Source organism: Narcine bancroftii, chromosome 1 (assembly GCF_036971445.1).
Source record: "Narcine bancroftii isolate sNarBan1 chromosome 1, sNarBan1.hap1, whole genome shotgun sequence".
In the NCBI taxonomy this organism is placed as follows: Eukaryota; Metazoa; Chordata; class Chondrichthyes; order Torpediniformes; family Narcinidae; genus Narcine; species Narcine bancroftii.
This window is the reverse complement of record NC_091469.1, coordinates 222,771,832-222,794,171: the sequence shown is the minus strand read 5'-3', so window position 1 is coordinate 222,794,171 and position 22,340 is coordinate 222,771,832. Positions and strand designations below refer to the sequence as shown.

General features: G+C 41.9%; 1 protein-coding gene across 20 annotated transcripts in view; it reads left to right on the top strand.

The window, feature by feature from the left end:
• mctp1a (multiple C2 domains, transmembrane 1a) overlaps window positions 1–22,340 on the top strand; it is a 534,415-nt gene that overhangs the window by 300,126 nt on the left and 211,949 nt on the right. For all 20 annotated transcript variants that reach the window (XR_011342276.1, XM_069891645.1, XM_069891672.1 and 17 more), the window contains 3 exons: window positions 16,594–16,696; window positions 17,006–17,107; window positions 17,345–17,419. Coding sequence is in view for 19 of the 20 variants with exons in the window: in XM_069891645.1 (XP_069747746.1) it covers window positions 16,594–16,696; window positions 17,006–17,107; window positions 17,345–17,419 (280 nt within the window). In the remaining variant the exon portion in view is untranslated. The remainder of the gene's footprint in view (window positions 1–16,593; window positions 16,697–17,005; window positions 17,108–17,344; window positions 17,420–22,340) is intronic.

The following is a 22,340-nucleotide window of genomic DNA, read 5'->3' as shown; positions in this document are numbered from 1 at the left end:
TTTGTGTCTTCTTCCAAAGCTTTCAGTTTTTCTTGCATTTTAACTGTGAACTTCCACTTGGCCCATTTGTTCCATTAAATCATCAATTGACTTTTTCAATTAAGTCATCTTCTCTGACACATCTCTCAACACCTGTGAAACGATTGCTTAAGGTCCCCATCTTCTCCAGGATTATATTCAGATCTCATGCCAACCCTCTCCCCTCCCCTCCCTCTCAAGCGCTGACAGGCTCAGTTGGTCCCAAGACCACACTTGTGCCACCCCCTTTCGGGCTTTCACTCGACATTCCTGAGTCAGTGTCTCTTCAGATTTTGTTTTTTGAGATCTTGGCTTCTTAGGGTTCATTTTGTTCATCCACAATGAAAAAAATTCTTAATTTTTAACCTTTAAAACATCTTTTTGAAACTGCAAGGAGAGCTCATCCAAGATATGTCCGTCTAGCTCCATCGCATGGCCATACCCCTCTAAAGTGTACTTCTGCAAATTGACCATACAAGCTCGTCAGGGAAGTAGCATCCTAGATAGACTTAAAAGGGAATGATTTCCATGGTGCTAACCATTCCACCCACAATTTAGTAAAGACCATAGAAATTGACTTTTAGCTGGTCAGTGCACTGAAATCAAAAGATATTTGAAAATAATTGTATTTATTGCTGCAAGAAAGGTCAAGCAGTTACAGTCTGATGGACTGAATATATGTTGTTTTGTAATATTGGATGTTTACAATGTAATGAATTGTATCATATGACTAATTGCTTTCCATACATCATTGAGACATTGCAATTGTTGGGGTCCATAAAAGCAGAATCAGGGTGTCACTGTATTTCCCTGTTTAATTTGCATACCTACATAATTTCATTTCATGTATTTAGAACATCCCAGTTATTCTGTATGCGTGTATATAGATAGAGCTATCTCTATCATACATACTGTATATATAGAGCTAGAGAGAGAGAGAGAGAGAGAGAGAGTAGAAAGACATGTATTATATATATATATATATATTGATATACATACACATACATGTGTGTGTGTAATACACACATACATACACACACAAAAACAAAAATCTATCTTCCTACCATCTTTTAATGTTTTTATTTTAAATCTTTTAATATTTTAGCATCTTGGAGCATACGGAATGGGAATTATATTGATGTAATTGAGAGTAAATATGTCAAAAGTTGCATGGGTGTATAAATGAACAGGCATGGATAAAAATTTCCCTTGGTGCTAAAAGTGCAGTTTTCAATCATCCATTGTTACGATTTGTCCTGGAGGATTGGCGGCCCATATATATAGTACTTCAGTGAATAAATGGAGGAAAGTTTATACCAAATAACTACAGGCTAATTAATTTAACTTCAGTGGTGGTTAAATTATTTATAAAGGATAGTTTAAACTTTAATTTAGAAATACACATGAATCAAAAACAATGTAGATTTATGAGAGAAATTCATGTGTGACAAAGATGGTCAGAGTAATTTATGAGGATTTCAGCAAGACTTTTGAATTGGTCTGCTTGGTGAAAAATAAAATTAAGGCCCATGGAATCAGAGAGAGAGAGAGAGAGAGTGAGAGAAACTTGATTCAAACTGGCACAGTCACACAAGTGGAGTCTAAACAGGCACTATTGTGACAGGAAGGCCATTGCCAGTGATGCTCTCCAGCACCCAGAAATAAGTCCCTTCCATTTTTTTGCAAAAGTGAACAACTTTGATTTACCATAAATGTAAGGACCGTGATAAAGAAGTTTGCAGATCATATAAGTTTTGTCATTACAGTTGACAAGAGAAGGATTGCTTTTCATTTCAAGGGGATAAGAATATGGTCTGGTCAATTGGTAAGTTGACCAGAAAAAAAATGTCTATACAATAGTTCTACTTTTCAATATACTTAACTGCAAACCACTTTTTTGATGTTTTCAATTTGATTGTAATATGATCGTTGTCAGATCACTCATCTGAGTGCAACTGGTACCATGTAACCCATTGCTACCTGTTGCATGGTCGGGTGGTTGGTGACTAAAGCAGCTCCCCCACCAAGCACAAGTTTTCAGAGTTTCTCTCCCCCTCCCCCCACCATTTACAGTATATCCCTCAATCTTATGTATCCAGTCATGTTCCCTCTGCTCTGGAGGACAACATACCTTGCTACACTAGCCTCTCCTCATGCCAGAAAATATCCTGATGAATCTCCTCTGCCTTCTCTCTAATGCACTCACATCATTTCCTTATCTTGGGTGATGAGATTGCATGTAATACTTCAACTTTCTAAATCATGTACTTTTCTACCCACATTGTCCACCTGTGTTGTCTCTATCAAGAATCTATGGGCTATACTCCAGGGTCCTTTGCTATCAATGTTTCATGATACATGTCCTAACCTAACTTGCATTTTCAAAATGCATCACCACACATTTGTGCAGATTAAACCCTTTGTGCCATTTCAACCCATTAGAGCAATATATTAATTTATCTCTATAGCCCAAGACCATCTTCCATACTGTCAACAACTCCTCCAATCTTCAGATCATTATTTAATTTACTGATCATGCTTCCCACATCCAACTCCAAGTCGTTCATGTATATTACAAAGTCCTAAAAATAGTTCATGTTAATTATCCAATTGCAACAAAAAATCCTCTCTATCATCATCCTTGATTTCCTCTTGCCAAGCCAATGTAGGGTCTAGTTTACCAACTCACCCTGGATCCCACTGGCCCCAACCTGTTGAACCAGTATCGTATATGGAAAAAAAAACTCAACAGGTATAACTGTGCAAGTGGAGGCAAAAGGATAGTGTACAGATATAGCTGGTGATGGGAGTGGGGAATGATTTAGAGGGTAGAAGCAGCAGTTGACACATTAGCATCATAACTGGCTCTGAGCCTTAGGGAAGAGTAAAGTTAGAAGGAATGACATTTGCTAGCGAGACAAGAAATGGGAAGATAGAGTAATTTAATGCATGGCGAAGGAGCTAGTGTGCAGGTGGGAGGGAATCAGATATTTAGCTCTCCTCCTGAGAAGGTGGGACCTGCAGAGGGTGGGATGGGTTACACCTGAAGTGGAAGGGAACCAACATCCTCACAGGAGAGTTTGCCACTGCTTCTTGCACTGAGGATAGGGATGGTAGGAGACTCCATAATTAGGGGAACAGATAAGTGTTTCTGTGAGTGAGAATGTTGTGTTGCCTCCTTCGTCCCAGAGACCAGGATGTCTCTAAGTGGGGACAGGACTTTCTGAATGGGGAAAGAGAGCAGCCACAGAATATGGCCCATGTTGATATCAAGGATATTGGCAGGAAGGGTGATGTGATCCTGCAGAATGATTTCAGGGTGCTGAGAAGCAAGTTATGAGGTAGGACTTACAGAGTTATTATCTTAGGATTGCTGTCAATGCCAAGTGCGAGTTTAAATGGATGACTAAGGAGCTGGTGTGCAGGAGGGAGGGAATTAGATATTTAGATTATTGTGGTCTCTTCCAGGGGAGGTCAAACCTGCAGGGGGTGGGATGGGTTACATCAGAACTGGAAGGGGCCAATATCCTCATAGGAAAATTTGCAAGTGCTACTTGGAAGAGTTTAAACGAGAGTGGCACAAGGTTTGGAAGCAGATCAGCAGGGCAGAAAGTGGAGAAGTTTAGTAAATAGCAAATGTGATGGCAAGGATGTCTGTAAGAAAGGACAGGAAGGGAAAGGTGAATGCTCACATCAGGACTGATGGGCTGTAGGGTGTTTATTTTAATACAAGGATTATTGTGGATGAGGCAGATGGACATAGAGCCTGGATCAGTACTTGGAATTATGATGCTGTGGTCATAACAGATACCTGGGTGCAAGGGGGACATTATTGGCAACTAGGTTTCATTCTTTTTATTGAATTGGGGAGAGACATAAAAAAAGGTGGAGACAGCATTGTTAATCGTGGAGAGTGTTACAACTGCATTCAGAAAGAACCTGATGTTGAGCTCATTTGCTGGGTCAATAGGGGTAGAAATCAGAAATAGGAAAGGTCCAGTCACTCTGAAAATGGCTATAATATAGGTCTCCTAATAGCCACTGGGAGGTGGGGGAACGGATATATAAATTGATCATGGTTGGTACATAAAGAGATTACTGGAATCTTGGCGTCCTCACTTGCAACTGGAGATGTCCCAAGGGACTGGAGAGTAGCCAATGTTGTAGAAGGGAGAAAAGGATAATCCAGGAAGTATCAGCCAGTAAACCTTTCCTCAGTGGTAGGAAAACTATTTAAAATATTACTTAGTGATAGGATATATGAAAATTTGGAATGTCATGGCCAGATTAGGGACAGTCAACATGGTCTTATGAGGAAGTTATATCTTAGCAATTTGATTGAATTTTTGAGGAGGTGACAAAGGTGTTTGAGGGTAAGGCAGTTCATGTTGTCTATATGGATTGTTGTAAGACATTTGTCAAATTCCGTCATGGGAAACTGATCCAGAATGTGAAGATGTATGGGTTCCATGGTGAGTTGATAGTTTTCATACTTAATTGGTTGTCCATTGACCTCAAGGAAGGGTGTCATTTTGGCTGGAGGTTCTACAGCAATCGGCACTGGGAATTCTGATGTTTGTCATTTTCTAAATGATGCATGAGTGGGCTAGTAAATTTGTAGATGAAAATAAGATGGATGGAACTGTGAATGTATATAGGCTGTCAAAAGTACGCAAGTCTATAAATCAGTTTTAGATATGGCTGATGATGTTTAATCTGGCCCAGTTTAACTTGTTTTAGTTTGAGAGATCAAATGTAAGAGGAATGTGTATAATTAAAGGCAGGAGTCTTAAAAGCATTGATGTGCAGAGGGATCTGTGGGTTTAGATACATTTTCAACTGGAAGTGGGCATGCAAATAGATAGGGTGGTAAATAAGGTACATGGTTAGATTGTGGTTATTGGGTGGACCATTCATTATAAAAGTAAGGAAATCATGTTGCTGTTTTATACACTTTGGCTAGGCCAAACTTGGAGTATTACAGAAAGAACGTGGAGTCTTTGGAAAGGGCACAGAGAGATTTACGAAATGTTGACAGGATCGGAGGGTATGAGTTATAAGGACAGGTTAGACAAATTTGACCTTTCCTCTGGAGCATCAAAGTGACCAAATTAAATTTATAAAACTATCACTAGATATAGGAGTAGGAGTAGAAGTAGGCCCATAGGTCTATCAAGTCTGCTCCACCATTCCAATCATGAACTGATCCATCCCTCCTCTCAGTCCCACTCCCCATCTTTCTCCCTGTAACCCTTGATGTCATGTCCTGACTAATCAAATACCTGCAAATCTGTGTCAGAGATATCTAATTGGGGGGCATTCAGGTAACCATGGGGGCAGGGCATAAACTGTCGTTCAAGAACTCACTCAGCAGGGGGGGGTGGGGGGGTGGGAGAGAGCAAGCACCATATCTGCCATGGACCTCCTCCATCTGCTGCACCATCGCACTTCCCCACACCCCCACGCCCAATCAGTGTTTCAGATAAACGTGTGTGCTTGTAGCATGTGGAGACGAAACCATGTGATACATTTTGGTGACACCCTCTCTGATGGAATCACCTGGTGCGGTCTCACCCTTCACTTACAGTTGAATGGCATAATTGAATTCTTTATTTTGTTGTTCAGTTAAAACCTTAATTCAGAGAATTGAATGTTAATCTGCACATTTTTGATGTCTGAATCAAATTCACAATCCAAAGATGACTGTACAGAATTTTCAGTTAGTCTCAAGAAACAAATGAACTCTGTGTCCAATAATTAGCAAAGAATAAGCTAAAGTGGTCGAATGGAAGGCAGTGGTTTCAACATGGAACTACCAACTATCTCAAAGTACAATACAGGGAAAAGCAACCAGTTTGTCTGATCTAACTTTAAAAGTGTATGAAGTCAGACTCTTTGGCACTTGATAGGTTTTGAAATTTATATTAAAAAAAACAAACCGGTCGTTTTTCCCTGTACTGTTCTTTCAGATTCTGTTATTTCACGTGAGCTCATGTTATACACTATTTGGTGGTGATATAACTGCTTAGTTTGTATTTGTGAATTTACAAAATGCCTGCAGCATTACAATCTATTACCGTAGTTAAAATCTGTCCTGTAACCGTGTGTAAAGTTAGATGATCTCAAGGAGAATAATTGCACCATTAACAACAGTTATACAGCACTGACTCTTTTGTTGATCTTGGTATTCTCAACTGGATTTCTAAATTCCATATTTAATTTTACTGAAGAAATTTCCACTTACTGTAGAAAATTTATAACACCACCAAAGGTTGTTTTCCATTCAGGATATTTTTAAATTAATCATCAAAAAACAAAATAATCAATAACCTTCCCGATCAACCAATGGCATTAAAGTAAACACAGTCGATTTTACAAGAATACAACTGATCCACTTGTGCTTTTTAAATCCCCCCCCCCAAAAAAAATCACTCATCTCTAAACGTGCACACACATCATTCCTTATATACTCAAAGTGTTTGTTAAGATGAGAGAAACAAAGTACATGTAATCAGGTTCTCCTATTTCTTACATCTTGTTTCTCATACTTTGATGAAGGGCACAGGACTCAAATGTCGGTTATGTATAGTATCTCTGCCTCCTATGGATACTACGAGACCTGCTGAGTTCCTCCAGCATTTCTGTTTTTACTACAATCATAGCTTCTGCAGACTTTGTAGTTTTACTCGCGTTTCTTATCACTAGGGATACAGTGCTAATTTTTTTTTAGATGCCGGAGTAACCAAAAACAGCAACAAGGAGGTCCTGGAGCTGCCCCATAAGAGTCCTGGAGCACTGCATCCCTTCTTATCACTGAATTTACCTGACCCTCATCACTGTCTTTTCTTTTTGGGTCAACATTTAATGCAATAGTCTCCCAAGTATCTGGCACAATCTGACTTCAGCCATGCCATGCCCATGAAGACTTTCTAGGTGTGAAAACATCCAGCAATCAGTCAGACCTCTCAAATTTCCCAAGTTCCTAATACCATATCTGCCATACCAGGGTTCCTCAGTTTCTTGTTCCTCAACACAGAGATGGTGATCAGCACGTCACACAGGTTGTTCATTTTGATGCTGAAAAATCAGGATCGCAGTCAGTGCTAGGGTGACTCTGACCCCATCGAAGGGAGTCCACTCTGATGCCTAGGAATCGGCCTCAGAACAGTTCCCATCTTCAGCCATTGCCGCTGCTTTGTATTCAACTCCTGACCTCAATGGGCAAAGTCAGCCCCGAACGTGGGCTTAAGCCGAGCAAAGGCAGGTCACCCCATTTCCCTCGCCCCATTTCCCTCACTCTGTTCATCTCTCAACTGCTCCTAGATCACAAAGTTGACTCACTTTGAGCACCATTGCTTTCTGAAGTCAGGGTTGGGGGACCAGTTGTGCATTCGTGCTCACTCTTATCTCCATGTGCACCGCCTATATCTCAAGATATCCACTCTCCTTGCTGGGTGGACAGCACTCCTCTGCCTTCTGCAACTTTTCTTGGTGACCACCCTCGGGACTTTTATTGGGAAGACTGCATCACTGATTTTGACTTGTAATGAGGCTCACGGGCTACTATCCTCTCCATCCTGCACTTGGCAATCACATTGTGAGCAAGTGACACCATAAAACCACTAGTGCTGCAAGTGGGTGCAGGGCACAATAACTCATTTGCCACATCTACTCTGTCCAAGCCTTTCAGCATTCGAAATTCCTCTAAAAGGTTCCCCCCTCCCATCCTTCTGTACTCCAACATGTACAGACCAAGAGCCAGAAAACATTCCTCATATGCTAACCCTTTCATTCTTGATATAATTCTAATAAATCTTCTCTGAACCCTCTCCAACTCTAGCATGTCTATTCTCAAATAAGGCGCTCAAAACTGTACACAGTACTCCAAGTGAAGGCTCATCAGTGCTTTATAATATCTCAACATTACATCCCTTCTCTCTCGTGATCTTGGCTACACTCACTTCTGTTCCATGAGAGTTCAGTATGTCTTCCACAGTGAAGACTGATCCAAAATATTCATTCAGTTCCTCTGCCCTCTCCTCGTCTCCCATTACAATTTCTCTAGTGTCATTTTCTATTGGTCCTATGTCTACTTTGGTCACTCTTTTACTCTTTATATATTTAAAAAAGCTTTTAGTATTCTCTGATATTAGTTGCCAAACTTTAATAATTCAGCTTTTCCTTTCTAATCACCTTCTTACTTGTCCTCTCCAAGTTTTCAAAGGCTTTGCAGTCCTCCATCTTCCCACTAATTTTTCCTCCCACCCTTCAAAACATTTGGGGGTGGGGGGGGGTGTTTGTAATTGGGTGGCATGGGCTTATGGGCCAAAAGGTTCTGTATGTCTATCTGTCCGTAAGTATGTCTTTCTTGTACATCCTCTCGTTTGCTTTTACTTTGGCTTTAACTGCCCTCACAGTGGCTCTTGTCCCATTTTTCCATTCACAAATTTATTTTTTCTTGATATGTACCTGTCCTGCACTTTCCTCATTTCTTACAAACTCCAGCCACTGCTGATCTGTTGTCATCCCCATTAGTGTGCTTTTCCCCAAATCGACTTTGTTCAGTTCCTCTTTCAAGCGACTGCAATTTCCTTTATCAACACATTGGACTCCAGTCTCTCCTTTTCAAATATTAAAGTGGACTCAATCATATTGTGATCACTGCCTCCGAAGGGTCCCTTTACCTTAAGCTCTCTCCTCACCTCTGGTTCATTACATAGCATCCAATCCAGAATCCAGAGCAGCTCAGCAAGCTGCTCCAAAAAGCCATCCCGTAGACATCCACAAACTCTCTCTCCTGAAATTCCATACCAACCGGACTTTCCCAATTTACTTTCATGTTAAAATTCCCATGATTATCATCCTTCTGACATCCCTTATCTATTTCCAGTTGTATCTTGTAATCCACATCCCAGCTGCTGTTTGGCCATTTGCGTCCTTTTACCTTTACTATTACTTAACAATCCATGAGTATTCTACCTCTTCTCATCTCTTCTTCTATTGTTGCTTACTAGCAGAGCCATGCCACCCCCCTCCGTCTTCCTGCTTATATTTGGATACATTGTGTATCCTCGGACATTCAGCTCCCAATAGCATCCATTCTTTAGCCACGACTCAGTGATGCTCACAACTTCATACACTCCAATTTGTAACTATACAGCAAGATCATCTACCTTGTTTCTAAGGCTACGTGCATTTAGGTATAATACCTCCAGATCAGTTATTGAACGCACCGTGTCTCTGTCATCCCCCCGGCTACTATTTTGACTCATCGCCTGCCTGTCATCCTTGCTGTACACTATTTTCATTTTCCTGCTATTCTTCAGCCCTAACACACTGGACCCCTTCCCTCTGCCAAATTAGTTATGAGAATCATTGATAGGGTAAATAGAAACTTTCTCCCAGGGTTTAAATTTTGCATATTTGAAATTCATTTGAGATGAGGAGAATGGGGTTTGAAAGGGATGTGCAGGCAAACCTCTTATCTGATGTGGGAGGTGCCTGGATTAGTGGTAGAAACAGATACAATTAAAGCAGGTACTCCCAGAGCTACGACTATAATTCATCCTGAAGGATCAGTCATATCTCGAAATGGACACAAGTCGGAATTTTGCCCACGTGTGTGCAGCACCTAAGTCCTATAGCAGATTTTTAAAATCAAATGTTGTATTTGACAAACTATAACAGGGATACATGGCATGCAAGAGACAAAATGTGCATACTTGCCTTGTTAGTTGCCATCCTGGGATCCATAGGCTGGGTGCGCATGTGTGAGTCCTCGATTGGTGCACGAGTAGTGGGTTCACATATTGGAGTTTAGTTGGCGCATGTGAGAGTTAAGTACCTGACAATATTGAATTCATGCCCTTAACTTGCGCGCATGCACCAACTGAACTCCAATACGCGAACTCATCATACATACGCCAACCGAAGACTCAGGCATGTGCACAGAAATCAAGATGGCCTTACCTATCCTACGAACCCTGGGACTCTGACTAACAAGGTCAATACAGATATTTTGGCTCTTGCATGTGTTTGTATCCCTGTTATAGTTTGCCAAATACAATAAACCATGTAGATTTTACTTTTTTTCATATATATAAATAGGCATAGAATAGAGGACATAAGAATTTAAGAAATACAAGTTGGAGAGGGCCATTCGCCCCACTGACCCTACTCTGTCATTGAATAAAAACATTGCAGATCTGGCCAAGGACTCAGGTCTCCTTACATGCTTTTTCACCATAACCTTAATTCCCTTATTTTGCAACAAAATGTTTATCTGAATTTTAAATATATTCAATGAGGTACTGCTTCCCTTGGCAGATGGTTCCACAGATTTGCCAGGAGTACAGACAGGACAGAGCAAGGAGAACCGGATGGTGGTTTGCCTTCCTGGTGCCAGGGTCCGGGATGTTGCTGCTCGAGTCCAGGACATCCTAAAGGGGTAGGGAGATGAGAAGAAATCATGGAACATGTAGGTATCAACGACATAGGGAGGAATAGAAAAGAGGTCCTGAAAAGTGAGTACAGGGAGTAAGGGCAAAGGGCAGGGATTCAAGTTTGTGGATCACTGGGACCATTTTTGGGGTAGGTGTGACCTGTACAAAAAGGACAGGTTGTATTTGAACCCCAGGGGGACCAGGATTCTTGTGGGGACATTTGCTAGGGTTACTCAGGAAACTTTAAACTAGAATGGCTGGGGGGGAGGGAACCAAATGAAGGAGAACAGCAAGGAAAAGGTTAGAGTGCATTCGGAAAAAGCTTGTAGACAGTGTTTAGGGGGAAAAGGCAGGTGATAGAAAAGGGGGATGTTCTATACGAAGATGGACAGAGGTCGATTGCAAAAGATCATAAGAGAGCTGTTGGTAAAGATAGGGGCCTACAGGAAGTAAAAAGTGGGAAATCTCGAAAGTGCATATATTTTAATGCTAGGAGCATTGTAAGGAAGGTGGATGAGCTGAAGGTATGCATTGACACTTGGAAGTATGACGTGGTAGTGATTAGTGAAACATGGTTACAGGAGGGATGTGACTGGCAGCTAAATATTCTTGGATTTAGTTGCTTTAGGTGTGATAGAACTGGGGGCGGCAAGAGAGGGTGGGATTGCACTACTTGTTAGAGAAAATATTACAGTGGTGCTTAGGTGCGATAGAATAGAAGGGTCATCCAGTCAGGCTATTTGGGTGGAATTGAGGAATGGGAAAGGGGAAGTTACAATTATAGGGGTGTATTATAGAGACCACCAAATGGGGAACGTGAATTAGAGGAACAAATTAGTAGGGAGATAGCAGATATTTGTAATAAGCACAGGGTAGTGATTGTGGGGGATTTTAATTTTCTGAATATTGATTAGGAAACCCATTCTGTGAAAAGGCTGGATGGGTTGGAGTTTGTAAAATGTGTGTAGGATAGCTTTTTACATCAATACACTAGAGAGGGAGCTCTTGTACCAACTAGAGAGGGAGCTGTGTTGGATTTACTGTTGGGGAATGAGATGGGTCAGGTGGGGGAGCACTTCGGGTCCAGTGATCATGGTGCCATTAGCTTCAAGGTAATTATGGAAAAGGATAGGTCTGGGCCCAGAGTTGAGGTTTTTGAGTGGGGAAAAGCTAGGTTTGAGGAGATGCGAAAGGATTTACAAGGGGTGGATTGGGACAATTTGTTTTCTGGGAAGGATGTAATAGAGAAATGGAGGGTCTTTAAAGGAGAGATTTTAAGATTACAAAATCTTTATATACCTGTTAGGTTGAAAGGTAAGGTCAAAGGTTTGAGAGAGCCATGGTTCTCAAGAGATATTGGAAACTTGGTTCAAAAAAAGAGGGAGTACTACAATAAATATAAGAAACAGGGAAAAAAGGAGATGTTTAGGTACTATATTGAATATAAAAAGAATCTTAAGAAAGATATTAGAAAAGCTAAAAGAAGGTATGAGGTGGCTGTAGCAAGCAGGGTGAAAATAAATCCAAAGGGTTTCTACAAATATGTAAATAGCAAAAGGAAAGTGAGAGATAAAATTGGTCCAATAGAGAATCAGAAAGGACAAATGAGTGTGGAGCCAAAAGAGATGAGGGAGGTCTTGAACAATTTCTTTTCTGCAGTATTTACTGAGGAGAAGGATATTGAACTGTGCAGGGTAAAGGAAGCAAAGGGGGTAAATATGGAGACTATAGTGTTTAAGAAAGAGGTAGTACTGGAGCTTTTGAAACATATAAAGGTGGATAAGTCTCCAGGTCCTGACAGGATTTTCTCCAGGACCTTGAGAGGTTAGTGAGGAAATAACGAAGGCTCTGGCAGTGATTTTTCAAATGTCATTAGAGATGTGTATAGTGCCGGAGGATTGGTGTGTTGTGCATGTGGTTCCTTTGTTTAAAAAGGGTTTGAGGAGCAAGCCTAGCAATTATCGGCCTGTAAGTTTGACGTCTGTGGTAGGTAAATTGATAGAAAGCATTTTTAGAGATAGTATATATAAGTATATGGAGAGACAGGGTCTGATCAGGGACACTCAACATGGATTTGTGTGTGGAAGGTCGTGTTTGACCAATCTTGTTGAAATTTTTTTGAAGAGGTGACTAGGAATGTTGATGACGGTAGAGCAGTGGATGTTGTCTATATGGACTCCAGTAAAGCCTTCGATATGGTTCTGCATGGGAGGTTAGTTAGGAAGGCTAAGTCCCTGGGTATTAATTTGGAGATAGTGAAATGGATTCAACAGTGGCTGGAAGGAAGGTGCCAGAGAGTAATAGTAGATAATTGTTTGTCAGGATGGAGGCCGGTGACAAGCAGTGTACTTCAGGGTTCGATATTGGGACCGTTGATGTTTGTATATTAATGATCTGGAGGATGGGGTGGTAAATTGGATTAGTAAATATGCAGATGATACTAAAATAGGGGGAATTGTGGATGATGAAGAGGGTTTTCAAAGATTGTAGAAGGATTTAAACTGTTTAGAGGAGTGAGCAAAAAGATGGCAGATGGAGTTTAATGTTGATAAGTGTGAGGTGCTTAATTTTGGAAAGAATAAACAAAGCAAGACATATGTGGTAAATAGGAGGGCATTGAAGAATGCCGTGGAGCAGAAAGATCTAAGAATAATGGTGCATTGTTCCCTGAAGGTAAGAGTGCATGTGGATAGGGTGGTGAAGAAGGCCTTTAGTATGCTTGCCTATATAAATCAGTGCATAGAATATAAGAGTTGGGAAGTAATGATGAAACTGTACAAGGCATTGGTGAGGCCAAATTTAGAGTACTGTGTGCAGTTCTGGTCATCGATTTATAGGAAGGATATTAACAAGATAGAGAGAGTGCAGAGAAGATTTACAAAAATGTTGCCTGGGTTTCAGCATCTGGAATACAAGGAAAGTGTGAGAAAATGAGAGCTTTATTCCTTGGAACATAGAAGGCTGAGAGGGGATTTGATAGAGGTTTTTAAGATAATGAGAGGGATAGAGTTGATGTGGAAAGGCTTTTCCTATTGAGAGTAGGAGAGATGGATACAAGAGGTTATGGGTTGAGAGTTGACAGACAAAAGTTTAGGAGTAACATGAGGGGGAACTTCTTTACTCAGAGAGAGGTCATTGTGTGGAATGGGCTTCCGGGAAAGGTGTTGGAGGCAGGGTCAATTTTGTCATTAATGAAAGAGTTGGATAAGTGTATGGATGGGATTGGGATGAAGGGATATGGGCAGAGTGCTGGTAAGTGGGATTGGAGGAGGGTACTTGGATAAGGGCCAAATTGGCCTATTTCCGTGCTGTAATTGTTATATGGTTATACTTTCTGGGAAAATCAGTTCCTCTTCATCTCCAACATAAATCTGATGCTCTGGCCCAAAGACCTAGTTTCATCAGTGTTGCTACAAGATCCTCTCTCATTCTTCCAAATTCCAACAGTCTCAGGTGACTCCATCTCTCCTCATGGACTTGTCCCCTTACGGTATCTCTGGAATCAATCTGGTGAACCTCCTCTGCACCACTTAAAAAGACAGCTAATCTTGTCAGGAGACCAGAACTACATACAGTACTCCAGATGCAGCTTTACCAATACCATGTACAGTTGCAGTAGAACATCTGTGCTCTTAAATTAAACCCCCTCCAGCAATGAAGGTGAACTTGCATTTGCCTTTTTGATAACCTGTTCCACCTGCAAATGAACCATTTGCCATTTATGCACAAGAACTCTCATCTCTCTGCTCAACAGCAGGCTGCAATCTTTTACCATTTAAGTAATTATCTGATCTTCTACTTTTCATTGGAATGAACAAGCATTTAACAATACTATAGCCCATCACCCAGACCCTCACCCACTCACTTAACCTATTTGTCTCTCTGCAAACTCACCACATCATTTGCTTTTCCATTCACTTGAATGTCATCAACAAACTTAGAAATTCTACACTCAGTCCCTATATTTCCAATGTACATTATGAACAGTTGCAGGCCTAGTACCAACCCCAGTGGCATTCTGCTCACAACTGATCGCCCACCAGAGAGATATTAATTATTCCACATGTCGATTAATCAAACCTAGCATTATTTCCCCCCCCCCTCCACCAACTCCCTACATCCTTATCCTTATCAATTATTCTTTTATGTGGCATCTTATTTAAATGCCTTCTGGAAATCAAAGTACAACAATATCCACAGACCACTACACTCATAATTATCCTCATATAACTCCAGCAGGTTTGTCAAAAAAAAAAACACCTGCCTTTCCTGGCTCAATGCTGTGTCTGCCTGATGAAACAATTTCAATGCTCATGCCCCAATATTTCTTCTTAATGATAGCTCTGAGCATTTTCCAAACTACACATAAGCTAACTAGCCTATATTTACCTGGCTAGTGCCCATTTCCTTTTTTAATCATTGCTATCACATTCACTGTCTTCCAAACTGGTGGGATAAGCCCAAAGTCAAGAGAATTGTAATAAATTATCACTAAAGCATCTACAAGTATTCCTGAAATTTCTTTCAGAAGCCATGGGTGCATTCCATCAGGACCAGGAAGCTTACCTACCTTGAGGCTAATGGCTTGGTATTACCTCTCTTGTGATATGATTGTGTTGAAATCTGCACTTCCCACAATATCCATGGTATCTATCTTTGGCACATTAGAAGTGTTCTCCACCACGAAGATGGACACAAAATAGTTGCATTGCCCAAAATTAATTCCATCTTCTTATTTTCTAAGAGACACACATTCATACTAATCACCCTTATAGCAGACTTGAACAAGGATTTTATATGAAGCTGCACCTGGTGACTCAGGCAGTTGGATTTGAAAAGCTCTGATCAGCAGGAAGCTGAATGGGCAAAAGAGATCAAGTGATCCAGGAAACTTGTGACACAGGGTGGTATTAGTACACTTTAACTCAGCAGTTTAGGGGGATAGTCTAATCAATTGGAGTTTCACCCAGTGTATGCAGTTGTGAGTAGCAAATTTGCAACTAATTTTCCCCCCATGCCCTTTTCTCCTTAATTAAGTTATTGAAAAAAAGACTTTTACTCTCTGTTTTTGTATATTGTGCTGGATTACTTTCATAATCTATCTTGGAAGAGAGGCAGGCTTCATTGCTTGCTTAGAGATTCTCTATGGATTTTTAAAAATTTTCCCAATCTTCCAGTTTCTCTACTCTTCGTGATTTTGTATGTGTGAACATTTAGTTTCATGGCTTCTGTTATTTTGTTGGTTATCCAAGCCTGCCTCTCTTCCACAGTTAGTATCCTTGCTCTTCACTTGTACATACTTCAGAACCACACTGCAAAAATTATAAAAAAAAAACTGTTTGAAAGTCTTCCACTGTTTCTCAATGATCTCATTGTGTAACCTGTGTTTCAAGTTTATGCTAACCAACTCTGGGTGGCATGGTTTAAATTTAAGCTTAAACATACAGCATGGTTACAGGCCATTTCACCCATGAGTCTGTGTTGCCCAATTTTCCTATGCCCCTGTATGTTTTGAATGGTGGGAGTAAACTGGAGTCCCTGGGGGAAACCCACATGGGGAGAATGTACAAACTCCTTACAGACAGTATGGGATTTGAACCCTGGTCCCAATTGCTGGTGTTGTAAAGGTGTTGTGCTAACTCTGCCCATCACCTCCAGCTTGCCTGATTCCATCTATCATGTTCTACCCTCTCCTTCTTGGTTCTTTATATTGGCCACCACACTCTCTCATGTTACAAGGACACAGTGTGAAATATTGTTTATCCCATTGCTCCACAAATGCTGGCTGGGTTCCTCTTGGAGTGTGGTTTTGGTCCAGATTCCAGCATCTGTAATCTCTTATATCTCCTTGTCAAAGGGCTCACTAAAGTTCCTGTAAATCATTAACTGCATCCCCTAATTTATACACTTTGTTAATTAATTACATCTAATTTTTCACTATGAAAGTAAATGTTTTGCTTCTTAAAAAAAATTCCTTCTCCTGCTTTTCTCATTTCTTTATATTTTCCTCATATTGCTGCTTTTTCATGTATTATTTGTTTTCTGTCCAGTTGTACATTTAATGGAGTTTAGTATTTGTTGCTTATTACTTATATTTGCTCTTTATTTAATGTCTTTTCACTCTCCTATTTAGCAACATAAAGGACATTCATTCAGTTCTGGAAGTGTCCGTTTTTGATGAAGACCGGGATCGGAGAGCTGACTTTCTTGGCAAAGTTGCTATACCTTTGCTATCTGTAAGTTTAGTCTGGTGATACATTGTTTTTCTTACTTAGTAGAATTCCAGTTGTATGTCTGTCGTTTCTCGAGCAAGGTTCGCAGTAATAATACTAAAATTCTAGCATGCCCAATCCACAACTGTGTGGAATCCCATGATAATTTAATTTTTGACAGTCTTGGTGCTGGGAATGAACAGGTACTTGTCAGATTTGCCACAGTTGTTTTGGGTTGTCTGTCAGTTTCAGCAGCTTGGGGTCAAAGGTTGCTGGGTGTGTGTATTCAGCAGAGACTGAGAGACAGACGGCTGTCATGTCCTTTTCCCACAGATTCAAAATGGTGAAGAGAAAGCCTACGTGTTGAAAAACAAGAATCTGACAGGGGCAACAAAGGGGGTCATCTATCTTGAAATGGATGTGATTTTTAATGTTGTAAGTGTTAACTTTGTCTCTTTAGACTTGATATAAACTTTTTTTTTGTTGGTTATATTGCATTGGTGAGCAATTTTATGTTACATAAAACATTTTATTCTGCTTTGTGTTCTTTTTCTCTCTTTGTAGATGGCCAGTGTAAATATTGAACAATTCTTTTCACAGTTCTAAGATTTCCATGGGAAATATTTAACACTGAGACTGAAATATTTTTTGTCTGTCTGTGATACTATGCAGGTAAGAGCAAGCATAAGGACCATCACTCCCAAAGAACAGAAGTATGTTGAAGAGGAACAAAAAATCTCCAAAGAAGTAAGATTGCTACATTGAATTTTTTTTTCAAATTCATATTATCCCAACAATCTTTCAAAACCTGGATCCAGAGTAATATCAATGATTCTATTTGCACATTGAAGTTTCTTTAAGGCTTTTACCTTTCACATCAATAGTATCCAAAGAAGTGTCACAATGGCATGTTTTACTCTTTGGCACCATGCTTCAATTATATAAATCAATGAAAAATAGACACACTCTGAACTTAGACTGAAGATTTGACATAAAACTGTTGTAATATGTACTGTGCTTACAGTTGATTTAACTTATTTTAATGTTTCAAACCTTTTAAGTTCATTATTAAAATTTGAATAAACTAATTGTTTCTCAGTTTCAGAGGTTAAAGAACTGTATAATTTTGATAGATGAGAGAGCTGTGGATTGGACTTTAATGTCTTCCTGAGATGTACAGACTTTGATGGGTGGACCTTGTTATGCTGCTTACATCAGACAATTACACTGTGCCAGACATGGTGCTGGTCTGGGCTTTATTACTTAACTCTGCGATTGCCTGGCCAAGACTTGTCCAAGCTGGAGTGTGGGACTGGAACAGACCTTGGACAAAACAAAATGTACAATAACCAGTAGTTTGTGTGTGGGGGAGCCGAAATCACATTATTAGATATGATTACCAATATACCATAGATGCGTAGCTCAGTCTTTTGATGCAGGAGCACCTCATATGCAGGTAACATTGGTTTCTTTTTCCTGACTTCTCCCTATCTTAAGCCAGTGTGACTTCACGACATGATTTATCACTTGATCTTGATTCACTGCTTTTTTCTGCCTGAAAGATAGTCCACGAAGATGTCATTGACACTAGTGCTCAAAAATGCATTAGCCACTGAAGATCCTAGATGACTTTTGGTTTTACCTAAGCCAGCACCTCATGGCAATTTGGTCATTGTTCAGCATTGACTCACTCACTCTGGTCATTCCCATCATTTTCTGCAGAATCAAGTATCCCCTTGACTCCAGAAAGATTTGGCCTAGCTTTGCTTTGTTCAAAACTTTTCTAAATAATAAACAGGTGTTTCTGTCGGCAGAATCACAAACGACAATGAGGAAGTGTACAGGAGGGAGATAGAACAGCTCGTTGAATTGTGTAATGAAACAACCTTGCACTCAATGTCAGAAAATCAAAGGAGATGATTGTGGACTTCAGGGGAACACAATCCAGTCCTCATAAGGACTCTGTAGTGGAGAGGTCAATAACTTTAAAATTCCTGGGTGTCAACATCTCCGAGGATCAGTCCTGGAGCCTCCACTTTGATGCAATCACAAAGAAGACTTGCCAGTGGATATTCTTTGTGAGGTGTCTGAGGAGATTCGGTATGTCACTGTGGATTCTCATAAACTTCTACAGGTGTACCGTGGAGAGCATTCTGGCCGGTTGCATCACTGCCTGGTATGGAAGCGCCAACTCTCAGCACAGGAATAAACTCCAGAGTGTTGTTAACTCAGCCTGCAACATCACGGACACTAGTCTTTACACCATTGAGGACATCTACATGAGATTGTGTCTTAAAAAAGCAGGATTTATCGTCAAAGACCCCCACCACACAGGCCATGCCCTCTTCACTCTGCTACAATCGGGGGTGGGGGGGGAGAAGCCTAAAGCCTAAAGACGAGCACTCAATGGCACAAGGACAGCTTCTTCCCTGCTGCCATCAAATTCCTGAATAATCAATGAACCAAAGACATTGCCTTAGTTTTTGTGCACTATTTATTTATAGTAATGTTGTAACAATGTTTATACTGTGATGTTGCCACAAAACCAAATTTTATGGCTTGTTCATGACAATAAATGCCAATTCTGAATAGTTTAATAAAATAATGCAGTTCAACAAAGACACATTTTCGAAATAATCTGAGTTTTGGCAGCATCTCCTCAACTATTCACAAAACCATGGTCCACCATTTTAAAAAGAGACATTCCCCACAGATTTGGGTGCTCAAATGATGGACATCGTTGTCAATGGGAAGGTAACAAAATGCCTGTTCGATAGCGGTAGAATTGAAAACTTGGTGCACCCAAATGTGGCTCGGACTCTAAAACTCATAATTCACCCCATGAACTTTTCTATCGGTTTTGCTGCCCAGGACCGCTCCGTCACGGCCCTTGGGCGCTATTCAGTGAAATTGGTGGGGGGGGAGGGGGGAAACATACCAAGGGTACAGGCTCCTGGTTATGCCCCAGCTCTGTGTAGAGCTCATCGAAAGAACCAAAGACTTGTTGATCCAAACCAAGGCTTTTATTAGCAAAAGACCAGAGCTCTTCACAGGTGGCCGACCAGTCCGGAATGATCCGACCTGGCTAGGGACACAACCCTTTAAGGCCCAGACAATAAGTGTGGCTTAGCTCTCAGCCAATCGCTGTAAGCATAGTCTAGATACAGTAACTATATACACTATGTACATTGGTGATAGATCTGTACTATCACACTCTGTGCTCCAGTCTTCAGGGCTGGACTTCCAGTGCCACCTCCAAAGCCTCACCCTCACCTTCAGCGGGCCCTTAACTACCCCACCCCCACTCACACTCCACAGCACATCATCCCAGAACACATACGCCTACCAATGGATTTGCCCATCCCCCACACACTCAAGGCCCTCTGCAGTGGCCTTGGGCTTTTCTCTTACTACTCCCAATGGGTCCCCCGGTTTTCAGATAAGGTCCACCCACTGGCTCAAGCCTCCACCCTCTCCCCCACCCCAACCCTTCCCCGAGGCACAAGCAGCTTTTGCTCACATTCAGGCAGGACATCACCAATGCCACAATGCATGCCATGGATGAGACCCCATTCCAGGTGGAGTGCAATGCCTCTGATGTTGCCCTCATGACCAACCTCAACCAAGGGAAGGGGGGCTGACCCATGGCATTCTTCTCCATGACCCTCCATGGTTCCAATCTCGGGCACTCTGCCACTGAAAAGGAGGCCCAGGTGATCATGGAAGCTGTTGGCCACTGGCACCACTACCTGGCAGGCAGGAGGTTTACCCTCTTCACCGACTAATGCACAGTGGCTTTCATGTTAAGCACCACCCACAGGGGCAGGATTAAGAATGACAAGATCTTGCGCTGAAGAGTCAAGCTGGCCATGTTCAGCTACAACATCTAGTACAGACTGGGGAAGTTCAATGATTCCCCCGACACCCTGTCCTGGATGTGCACCACTTTGCAGTCTGACCAACTGCAGGCACTTCATGACACCCTTTGCCACCCGGATGTTACACACCTGTACCATTTCATCAAGTCCCCTTCACCGTCCAAGAAGTCTGGACCATGACCAAGTCATGCAGGGTCTGTGCAGAGTGCAAACTGCGCTTCTTCTGCCCGCCACAAGCCCACATCATCAAGGCCACTTGGGCCTTCGAACGGCTTAGCATCGACTTCAAGGGCCCCCTGCCTTCCACGAATAAGAATGTCTACTTCCTTGAGGTCGTAGACGAACTTTCCCATTTTCCCTTCGCCATCCCTTGCCCTGACACCTCCACAGCCACCATTATCAGGGCACTGACACAGATCTTCACCATGTTCATATACCCGGCAATCGTCCACAGTAATTGGGGGTCTAGCTTGTGGTACCTGGTACCACAAGGCATTGTGGCTAGTCAAATGACCAGCTAAAACCCAAGGGGCAATGGGCAGGTGATGCGCGAAAATGGGGTGATCTGGAAGGCAGTTCTCCTGGCCCTGAGATCCAAAGGCTGGTCCATTAACTACTGGAAAGAGGGCCTCCGCTAGGCACTCCATGCCATTAGGTCGCTCTTGTGCATGGCAACAAATCAGACCCCTCACGAAGACCTTTTCATGTTCCTCAGGAAATCGGTGACTGGGGTCTCCCTCCCATCTCCAAAACATGTGGCCCCACAAGTCTGACCCGCTGGTTGAGCAGGTACTCCTCCTCCATGCCAACTAGAAATATGCCTATGTCAGATACCCCAGTAGCCGACTCTGGCTCCACCAGGGACCCCAACCCACCAGCACCACGACTACCTGGCTCAACCTCCCCACCATGGGTACCCTTGGCCCACCCAGGGTTCAACCTCCTCCCTCCACCCCTCCAGAGAGCCCCACTCCTAGCAGACCACATCCACCCAACCACCCTCCCCCCCACGGACAGACGTACAGATAGACACCACGCTGCCCACACCAATGCCCGCCAAGGTTACGCTGGACCCAGCCAACCCTCAGGCAGCAACCTGATGAGGAGTCAACCCTTTGATGGTCCCTGAGGTGAATGTGGTGATACGACCACCAACCTACTGCAGGGGGTGATCTCTGTACTTGCAGGAAGACCACCTAAGGGGCTGACTCCACTTGGCCAGCTATCAATCAGCCAACCTGAAAAGACCCCTAGGGGGCTGACTCCACCTAGCCAGCTGTCAATCAGCCAACCTTAATATAAACCTGAGCCAGTCACATGGGGAGCCACCAAGGCTTGAATTGGTGTTCAGACTTTTACTGGAATAAAGCCTGTTGTACAGTCTTTGAGTTTGTGGTTGCTTGCTGCAACCTCAGCGCATCACAATGACATCACATACAACCTTGAGATTCTTTTTGTTTTGAGGGTGAGTCAGAATTACCACTTATTGGTTGTGCAAACACAACTGTGCACAGCATATACATGTAAACAGAGCAATTAACTGAGAAAACACTGTACATTTTGGAGGGGGGAGGAAACTGGAGAACCACGCAAGTCACAAAAACAACATACAAATACCTTGGACAGTGCTGGATTTGAACCTTGATCACTAGTGCTGGCACTGCAATAGCATTTTGCTAACTACTACACTAACTGTGCCACTCAGGCAATTCCTGAGTGATTCCTTGGGTTCAAAACTGCCTTGCTTTCATTTTGTTTTCCTTAATTCCATTTATTTGTCCCTCCCCCTA